Here is a 9,609-nt window from a genome sequence, read left to right as displayed (position 1 = left end):
GGATTTAGCTGAGCGGCAAAAAGCGCCTGCCTGGCAAGCGCAAGGTCGTGAGTTCGGTTCCCAGTACCGGAGAAAAACCAAAAAAAAAAAAAAAATAAATAAAAAAATAAAAATAAGCTGGCACTCAGGCCAGAGTGTGAAACACAACTAGTATGACACACAGCTGTCCCCCAGGCGGACAGCGAGCACCTGTGCACACTCACATCTGGCTGTGGCTGGCACCCTAGGTTTCTCTGAACCTCATTTTCTCATCTAATGGTGACAGTTCCCAGTGTGAGCTTTGAACCTGGTCCAGGGTACGGCAGGTGCTCAATGAGTGGGGAAATGAGGACGTAGAGGAAATAAGCAATGGCCTTTCCTTGTCCTTCTGCGTTTTGTGTGTGTGTGTGTGTTTTGTTTTTTGAAAGACAGCACCTTATTATGTAGCCCAAGCTGACCTCAAACTCATGGTGATCCTCCTGCCTCAGCCTCCTGAATGCTGGGATGACAGGCCTGCACCACCATACCGGCCCTAGGGTGTGACTCGAAAGCAATCACAAGTAGGCTTTTCTGTAGATCACTAAATGTGTAGGCTGCAGGGCGAAACCAAGATATATCCAGTTTCTAGATTTCCCTGTTGTGCCCCAGGTGGAGGCTCTGCCCGCTGGGCGCCATCTGGATGCAGGAACAGCAGCGCTGTCCGGTTCCTGGGCCGCGGCCTTCCTCAAGTGGCTGCGTTCTTGGTTTTCATTTGCTCATAAAAGTCTGGCGTCAGAGCTGGGGGCAAAGAGCTGTCTGCATGCCCGGAACCAAGCCCTGGGGTCCCTCACCAGGTTCCGGCCAGGCTCTGCAGGGCGCCCACCTCTGCTCTGCAGTCTGAGAACTGCCCTAGCTGCCACTGCCACAAAGGATCAGCTGCCCACTGAGTCAGGAAGGCAGGAGAACGGCGGAGAGGCGGAAGGGAGGTCTGAAAGGGCTTGTCCTGACGACCTCTTTCTTGGAGCCAGGGGAGTGCGAGGGTGGGGGGCGCTGTGATCCCGGCTCCTTGCGAGGCTGAGGCAGGAAGACCGAGAGTTGGAGTCCAGCCTGGGCAATTTAGCAAGACCCTGTCTCAGAACGAAAAAAGATCTCTTGGGAAATGAAACAGTGGAGAGGAGGCCGGGGATTTAGCTCAGTGGCACAGCGCCTGCCTGGCAAACGCAAGGTCGTGAGTTCGATTCCTGGTACCAGAAAAAACAAACAAAACAAAAAAAAACCAAAAGAAACAGTGGAGGAAAAAAAAAAAAAGAAACAGTGGAGGGGTTGGGGATTAGGTGAAGCCGTGAGGGATGCCAGTGACCTTGGGCACTGGATAGCAGGAGGCCCGGAGACAGGGCGAGGCGGGTTTCCAAGTGAGCCCTTGCGGCCGCCCCTGCGCCTGCGCCTGGGGGTGACCACGCTGAGGCCCGGGTGCGGCGCCCGAGCCCTCGCTCTTCCTCACTGTCGGGGCCTCACTGCTTCCATCGCTAGCTCCGCCTGCTGCCTGGTGCTGACCAGACTCTGTCGCCACCTGTTTCAGACAGCAGAGGAGGAGAAAGAGATGGACGCCCCGGACTCGGCCTCGAGGGTCTTCTGCAGCCGAATCCTGAGCATGGTGAATGCGGATGACGTGAACGCCATCATCCTGGCCCAGAAGAACATGTGAGTGGCCACACAGGCCCCAGCGCAGGCCGGAACCTGGGGCCTGGGCGCCTGCCGTGGGTGAGCTGCTCCACTTTTGGCTGGCGGCTGGCAGCTTAGAGCCCGGCTGCGTCTATAGGGTACCCCAGGGGCTTCTGGAAGGGCTGGGACAGATGCAGCCCAAGCCTCGACAATTTTCCGGGTGCCGCTGCGTCTTCCTACCCCTTCTTTAATTTCATCTGTTTAGGGTGCCACGATGGAACCCAGCAGCGGGCACACCACACGGCTGCTCAGTGCTGAGCCGCGCCCCAGCCCTGCTCTTAGTTCTTTAGGGCAGATTTAGACCTGGCTCTGGGGACCTCCCAGACTGAGGGGGACAGGAGAAGACCCAGCCCACCTTGCCATGTGGCATCAGGGTCTCACCGGAGGAGCAGCGTGGGGCTGGGCACCTCTAGGGATGCAGAGTGGGGAGGCAGGGAGACGTGTCCATGACGGGGCGTTGGCTGGTTTTCTGTGACTGTGACAAAGTACCTGAGAGAACAATTCAAAGTAGGAAAGGGTAGCCAGGAATGTTGGCATCCGCCTGTCCTCCCAGCATCGCATCGGGAGGCCGAGGAAGGAGGATCGCTGCGAGGTTAAGGCAAGCCTGGGCTACGAGTGAGACCCTGTCTCAAAAACAGAAGCTCCAAACCATAACAAAGGATACACTTCCTTCCCCGGCAGGACTGGGAATTGAACCCGGTCCTTGCTTTGAGGTACAGCCCAGCTGTTTTTGAGATAGAAGTTGCTTAATCGCCCACACAAGGCTTGAACTCATGTTCTTGTATTAGCTTTCCGGAGTGCTGGGACTACAGCCATGTGGCACCATGCCTGGTTTCTAGTAGCATTTTTTTTTTTTTTTTAGTAGGGTTTTAAGGTTTGAATAGGAGTTTCCTAGCTGTTGTGAACATGCACACACGAAGGGAGCAGCCCCTGGGAAGGCTGTGACCGAAGCCAGGGCTCAGCAGGGTTAGGGGACAGCACCCTGGAGGCTGGGCAGGGCCGCTCACCCCTTCTCGGCCTCAGGCTGGACCGCTTCGAGAAGACCAACGAGATGCTGCTGAACTTCAACAACCTGTCCAGCGCCCGTCTACAGCAGATGAGCGAGCGCTTCGTGCACCACACGCGCACGCTGGTGGAGATGAAGCGGGACCTGGACAGCGTCTTCCGCAGGATCAGGTGCGCGTGTTCATCTTTCACGAGTACCACTGCACTGAGGTCATAGCAGAAAGGGAGAAGTGCACACTGATCCTCTCGCTCCCATCCCTTTTTCCCCCAAAAGTCTTCTGTCAGGAGCAGAGCAAGCCTGGTGTGGGGGGGAACCTGTGATCCCAGCACTCAGGAAGCTGAGGCAGGAGGGCCGAGAGTTGGAGTCCAGCCGGGGGCTTAGGGAAACGCGTCTCAAAGTAGAAACTAAAAGGGGGCTGGGGACGCAGCTCAGTGCACAGCCCCAGGCCCTGCCCAGGATGGGGGGGACAAAAAAACAGGTGCCCAAGGGTAGAGGAGGCGGTTGCACAAGGGCACTGTAGGGAGAGGGCTGCCCAGTGCCCCGGCCCCACGCTGGCCCCTGTGACAGCAAGGAGCCTGGTGCCCGCTCGGGCCCAGAGGTGCTGGGGCTACCAAGGCCTGGCCGCCAGGCTGAGCGCTGGGCCTGCACACAGACGGGACAGAGAGAGGCAGGGTCGTGAGTGGCGGGGCTGCCCCACTGCCTGCCCGGCCGAGCCCAGCCGCGGGCCCAGTAGGACACCCTCTGTCCCCACAGGACGCTGAAAGGGAAGCTGGCCAGGCAGCACCCAGAGGCCTTCAGCCGTAAGTGTCACAGGGCCGCTATGCCCCCTGCCCAGAGCCGGACCCCTGGGGGTTCCTGTGGGCTGGTGCTGAGCCCCGGTCCTGGGGGCCAGAGCTGCTGGGAGCGGGGTGCCTGCCCCGGGAGGCCAGGGATGTGGCCAGGGACGCCGACGACTCCGCCCCAGCGTGCACCTCGGGACCCTTCAGGGCGGGGCTGTCACCCACTGTCAGCTGTGCGCCAGGGGCTGCGTTCACACGGGCACTCTGACGCCCAGAGAGGAAGCCAGAAAGGGACCCGGAGCGGGAGGGACCAACTCAGCTGTCTGCTCGCCCAGCACTGCCGCCCCAGCCGGTCCCCCCGCGCTGAGCCTGGGTTTACCACTTGTGCTAAGTGGCCAAGGTTCTCTGTCCCAGGGCGGGTGACAGCCTGAGCAGGGAGCCTGGGGAAGGTGACACAGCTAAGGTCACGCGGCCTGACCTCAGAGCCCGTGTCCTACCCACGCCTCAGTTTCCTCCTCAGTACAGTGGGCCAGGCCATGTCCCTGTGGAGTTGGGGGAGTCTGCCGGGGTCACCTGCATCTGAGCAAGGCCCTGACCCAACCTGCTGGTCCCTTGCCCAGACGTCCCCGAGGCCTTGTTCCTGGAGGATGAAGACGAAGACCCCATCCCGCCCAGCGTCACCACCACCATCGCCACCTCTGAGCAGAGCACAGGCTCGTGCGACACCAGCCCAGACACCGTCTCGCCCTCCCTCAGCCCCGGCTTCGAGGACCTGTCCCATATCCGGCCTGGCTCCCCCACTGTCAACGGCCACAGCCCCATGGACCCGGAGGAGACACCGGGCGAGTAGCCCATCCCGCGCTCCCTGCGCCCCGGGGTGTGGTCCTGGGTGTTCTCTGAACGGTACCTAAAACGTCCCCAGAGACCAGAGCTAGATGTCCCCGTCCTGACCAGGACACCCTGGAAGTGGACAGGCAGCATCACCCTGAGTTCGCCCCGGCCACCCCGTGCCCCGCCGCTAGTTCTGGTTTCCCTCCTCCTCCTCGGACAGCTCGGAACCCTCCGTCCAGCTGCTGGCTTGGGGGGTCTGAGCTGGGCACAGGCTGGAGACACAGCCTGCCACTCGGCCCTGGGCGATCTGGCCAGGCCTGGGTCTCCCTGCCTGGAAGTGAGGGCCCTGCAGCCCGGCAGGTGTCACCCCTGCCACCGAGGAAAACAGTTTCATGGCATATTTTTGTACCTGATGTTTACAGATGCTGCTGGAAAGTTATGAGTAAAAGACTGTTACTGAGAAGGGACGTCTGTCGGCTCGGCTTCCTTCCACCTGGGTCTAGCAAAGGGCGGCGGCGGCGTGGCTGCGCCCTGGGTGAGGTGCGGGCAAGCTGGGGCTGCTCTTGGTGGGTCCTTGGCTGACACCGCAGCCCTCACACCCTCCTGAGTCCTCCCACCTTCCGTTCCCTCAGACCTCGGCCTTCGGGTGAACAGTCAGGGATTCCGGCTGGGTGCCACTCAATACCCCAGAGCTCTCGGAAATTACATGGTTGGGGCTTGGGATTTAGCTCAGTGGCAGGGTGCCTGCCTGGCAAGTATGAGGTCCTGAGTTCAATTCCTAGTACTCCCCTCCAAAAAGAAATGACGTTGTCAAAGGCGTCTGGCCAGCGGGGTGGCACATGTCTGTAGCCCCACCTCGGCTCACCACTGTCCTAGGGAGGCCGATAAAGAAGGATCACTTAAAAAAAAAAAAAAAAAAAAATCACTTAAGCCCAGGAGTTTGAGACGGGACTCGGTAATAGTGAGACCTTGTTCAAAACAAAACGCAGCACTGAGCATGCTGGTGGACGCCTGTAATCCCGAAGTCAAGAGGGTTGAGGCAAGAGGATCTCTTAAGTTCGTTGCCAGCCTGGACTACATACAAGACCCTGTCTCAAAACAAAACAAAAAAAAAAACCTGAAGGCATCTTCCCGGACTGGAAGGAGCACATGCCTTTGCCTGGTACAGAGCAGCGCTGGGGAATGCTGAATGAGATATGCTGCCAGGCTCATGGGCCACTGCAGCCGCGGTGCCAGGGGTCTCTGGCATCCCGAGCCCCTCACCATCCCCACCCGACCCTGCGTCTCGACCCTCTGCACCATGCCTCTGCTTAAAACAAAACATTCCCTACTCTGTTCAAGTAGTCTCGAAAAGTCGGCTACACTGACATGTTGGCTACACGGAAGCAGCCGACAGGGAGACCGCAGCTCTAAACACCTGAGGGGCGCGGCCTTGTCACGTGGCCCGGAGGGCGGTGCCTGGGCCCGGAAGCGGCTTTGCGTGCTCGCCCACACGCCGGGCGGCTTCCTTTGCCAGCATCCGACATGACGGCGTTGGGGGCGGGGCCTGGAGCGGGCCCCGTGGCGCGGCGCGGATTGTGACGCAGCGCGGGCGTGCTCCGTGCGCAGGCGCTCTCGGTGGTGAACTGGCGGTTTCCGGTTCCGTCGCCCTCTTTCTCTTCAACGAGGCGGCCGAGCGGGTAGGTGGCTGTGGTCGGGCGGTTTCGCGCCGGGCTGGGGGCTGCTGGAGGTTTGAGGCCCCGGGACGCGGAGAGCGCGGCCCTGAGCCCGCTCGGAAGGCGGGTCTCGGCGGGTGGCGGCGACTCGGAGCCGGCCGGGGGGCCCGCCCGTTCCGAGGCCCGCGCGAGCCCGTGAGGCCTCGGCCGCAGTGGGCCTCCCGCGGCGATCCGGGCCTCGCTCCTGAAGTTGGGGGTTTTTCGCGCTCTTTTTTTCGCGTGTGTCGACAATTGGGCGTGGCTCAGGCTGGCGTTGAACTCCCGGTCCTCCCGCCCCAGCCTCCGAGGTGCGGCCGGGCGGTCGGCTTTCCCTTCATTTTTAATTTCTCTGCGTACAGGATTTTGTGTGTAAACAAGTGCCCGGCACGTGGGGGGCGGGTGGCAAGTGGAGGCCGTCGTTTCTGCATTCAGCTGCTTGGGATCGCGCCGGGTGCGGAACCGCGGTCTCCCGCCTGCGGGGCGAGCGCCTTGCGAGCCTGCGTCCCGGGTCCTCGCCGCGTGCCCGCGGGTTTCGGGAAGGGCGAGGGGTGAGGGCTGGGGCTGGCGCTGAGTACGGGGGAGAAAGAACGCTGGGTGTCCAGCGCGGACTTGGGCACGGAGCGGGCGTCTGGCAGGAGGCGGTTCTCCCCGCAGCCGGGTCCTACGGGCAGGTGGTCGGCTAGGCAGGACCTTGCTGAGGCTGTGCGGCTGGGGTCCCGGACGATGTGTCCGACGCGGTGCTCTCCTTGCGTCAGAGACTCACGCCATACCGGGAATTTAATTCCAAGGGCTCTGTCACTGAGAGATACCGCGGCCCCTTATCTTTAGATTTTGAGACAGGGTTTTGCTAAGTTGCCTTGATGACCTCAGACCTGAGACTGGAATCCTTCTGTCTCAGCCCCCACCTACACCGGGATTGGGTGTCTTCCAAGGTCAGAGCCATTTGCTCACAGGCCCAGGCTTCCCTATCCACTGCTTGTAAGCCCCACGTGACAGTGTCCAGCAGTGGGGCCGAGGAGGCGCGGGCTTAGGTTGCACACGGGAGTGTGAGGGTAGAAGGAAGGGACAGTCTCGGAGCTGCCTGAGGTGGTGATGGCACGGCACAGGAGGCTGGCGTGGGCCCTCGGGCCAGCAGCCTCAGAGCTGATGCCCGGCAGGCCTGCCACGCTCACGGCTCCAACCCTGCCAGCAGACGCAGAGATGCAGATCTTCGTGAAGACCCTGACGGGCAAGACCATCACCCTCGAGGTCGAGCCCAGTGACACCATCGAGAATGTCAAAGCCAAAATCCAGGACAAGGAGGGTGAGTTGGGTTAGGTCGAGGCTCTGTCCCCACCACCATTTGCTGCTCTCAGCCCAGGGGAGCCCCTGCCGTGGGTGGGCTGGCTTTAGAGCGCTCCCTTGCCAGTGTGTTCTGGGTGGAGGGCCAGAAATCTGCTGTCTGCTTTGGAGAGAGTGGAGGCGCTGGGCAGCCCCTGCAGCAGGGAGCGGAGGAGCCAAGCTCTTTCGTCTGTCCCCACTGCAGGCATCCCACCTGACCAGCAGCGTCTGATATTTGCCGGCAAACAGCTGGAGGACGGCCGGACTCTCTCTGACTACAACATCCAGAAAGGTACCTATCTAGGGTGTCCACATGGCCCTTGCACCCCAGACCAGGAGGGCGTTCTAATGGGCACCTTGGGGCCACCAGGGAGGTCATTCCTATGATGAGGATCAGGCTGGGGTGTGGGCTCTAGGTTCCCTCCCTGGCACCCCAAAACAGAAAGGATGAAGATTGGGTAGGGCAGGGTATTCTGCATTGTCAGGTACTGTTCTGTCACTTAAAGACATCGGATATCTGTTCCCAAGATGGCACTGGTTACTCTTTGTTTTCTTCATTTATTTTTGTCTTTTTGAAACGCTGTCCCTATGCAGTTCAGACTGGCCTTGAGCTCACTTTGTAGCCCAGGCTGGTCTTGAACTCACAATAATCCTCCTGCCTCAGCCTCCTGAGTGCTGGGATTACAGGCATGGGCCACCACGCTTGGCTCTTCTTTGTTTTGTTTTTAAATGACTGACATGAACCCATGGCATTGTGCTCTGTTTAGAAAGGTGATGGCTTTGTGGGTGTAGCTCAGTGGGGGTCAGTTCCATTCCCAGCTCCAGGGAAGAAAACCATGTGAAAATGTAGCTAAGGGAAACTCGAGAATCAGTTCTTGCCAGTTGTGACAGTCCTGGGCTGGCCCTGTGTGCCCAACATGAGTATCGTCTCGGAGCTCAGTCATGCTGGGGGTGTGCCCTGGGACTGTGGCCCGGCCCTGAGGCGACACCCCCTGCTCATCCCTGCAGAGTCCACCCTGCACCTGGTGCTTCGCCTTCGAGGTGGGATCATCGAGCCGTCCCTGCGCCAGCTTGCCCAGAAGTACAACTGTGACAAGATGATCTGCCGCAAGTATGTGGGGGTATGGGGGGGACCAGGGGCAGGAGGGGGCAACTGTCCTTACCCACCACTCCTGTCCCTGCTAGGTGCTATGCCCGCCTGCACCCCCGTGCTGTCAACTGCCGCAAGAAGAAGTGCGGCCACACCAACAACCTGCGCCCCAAGAAGAAGGTCAAGTAAACCTCCACCAGCCGCTCCTGCGGAAGGGCACCACCTGCCCGAGCCCATGCCTTGGGGCCTGAATAAAGTTTCCCTCACTTGACTAGAGCAGCAGCTGGTGTCCGTGTGGCTCTTTGTCCAGGGGGAGGCTACAGGACAGCATCTTCCTTGGGGCCTTTCTCAGCCCTCCACTCTCACGCCTGGGGTCCCAGTTCTAGATTCTGTAAAAGGCGGAGGTCCTCACCCTGCGTGTGTTTTTGTCACGGCCAAGCATAAGTCACTTGACCCTGGCTCCCAGGCCGGGGTCTGTCTGGAACCGGGAGTTGAAGGCTTGGCTGTGGAGCTGGCAGGATCCCACAGGCCCAGGATGCTGGGCCTGAACCTGGGTGCCAGGGCTCTGGGTGTGGTGGGGGAGTGGTCTGGCCATCTGCAGGGAATGCTGGGCTCAGTTTGGTCCTTGAGGTGGCTGTAAAACTAGAAGTGTCAGATTTTCTCTGGTGTTGAGGATGGAACCCAGCATCTGCTGTGCTAGGCAAGGAGTGTGCCCAAGCTGCACCCTAGGGGGTGTGCCTCGGTGTGCCTCACCCACGGTGGTTACAGGTGGGGCCCGTCATGCTGGGCTAGCAGTGCACACCAGAGCGGGAGCAGGCCCCCCTCCCAGGACGCTCCCCCGCAGCCGGTCCCACCCAGGCTAGGTCGTCACCACCTGTCCACACACTGGGCCCTGTGCCCGCCAAGCTGCACTTGGCTTTGACCGCAGGGGAGCGGTGCGGCTGCGGGACGTTCACGAGGTGCAGAGCGTTGCGCCTCCACCCGCGCTCAGTCTTGTCACATCCGCGAGGCCCTAAACGCAGAGTTCAAACCGCCTCCCTTCTGCGTATTTGAACGGGACGCAAAGGTGAGCGTCAGACGCGGGTCCTGGAGCTAGACCGAGGTAGCTACGAACGGCCTCACGGGCGCGGGGACCTCCGGGCCGGCAGGGGGCGCCGAGCGCAGCGGGCAAGGCGTCACCCGCGTGGCCGGGGCCGCGCAGTCATGCTC

General features: G+C 60.7%; 2 protein-coding genes across 5 annotated transcripts in view; both read left to right on the top strand.

Annotated features, from left to right (window-relative positions):
- Kxd1 (KxDL motif containing 1) overlaps nucleotides 1-4,759 on the top strand; it is a 7,313-nt gene extending 2,554 nt beyond the window's left edge. For all 3 annotated transcript variants that reach the window (XM_013507288.1, XM_005409585.2, XM_005409586.2), the window contains exons 2-5: nucleotides 1,538-1,659; nucleotides 2,704-2,856; nucleotides 3,440-3,486; nucleotides 4,086-4,759. In XM_013507288.1, the coding sequence (XP_013362742.1) occupies nucleotides 1,538-1,659; nucleotides 2,704-2,856; nucleotides 3,440-3,486; nucleotides 4,086-4,315 (552 nt within the window). In that variant the 3' untranslated portion in view covers nucleotides 4,316-4,759. The remainder of the gene's footprint in view (nucleotides 1-1,537; nucleotides 1,660-2,703; nucleotides 2,857-3,439; nucleotides 3,487-4,085) is intronic.
- Nucleotides 4,760-5,869: 1,110 nt separating this feature from the next.
- Uba52 (ubiquitin A-52 residue ribosomal protein fusion product 1) lies at nucleotides 5,870-8,682 on the top strand. 2 transcript variants are annotated; one of them, XM_005409587.2, is made up of 5 exons: nucleotides 5,870-5,975; nucleotides 7,180-7,293; nucleotides 7,516-7,602; nucleotides 8,319-8,421; nucleotides 8,496-8,682. In XM_005409587.2, the coding sequence occupies exons 2-5, from the start codon at nucleotides 7,191-7,193 to the stop codon at nucleotides 8,587-8,589; spliced, it is 387 nt and encodes a 128-aa protein (XP_005409644.1). In that variant the 5' UTR covers nucleotides 5,870-5,975; nucleotides 7,180-7,190; the 3' UTR covers nucleotides 8,590-8,682. The 2 variants fall into 2 exon arrangements, with proteins under 2 accessions (XP_005409644.1, XP_005409645.1); XM_005409588.2 differs by having other exon boundaries at nucleotides 5,877-5,975; nucleotides 7,183-7,293.
- The last annotated feature ends 927 nt before the right edge of the window (nucleotides 8,683-9,609 follow it).

Source organism: Chinchilla lanigera, unplaced genomic scaffold, assembly GCF_000276665.1.
Source record: "Chinchilla lanigera isolate Chin_1 unplaced genomic scaffold, ChiLan1.0 scaffold00123, whole genome shotgun sequence".
Lineage (NCBI taxonomy): Eukaryota > Metazoa > Chordata > Mammalia > Rodentia > Chinchillidae > Chinchilla > Chinchilla lanigera.
Note: the sequence above shows the minus strand (reverse complement) of the source record. Positions and strands in the feature narration are given on the sequence as shown.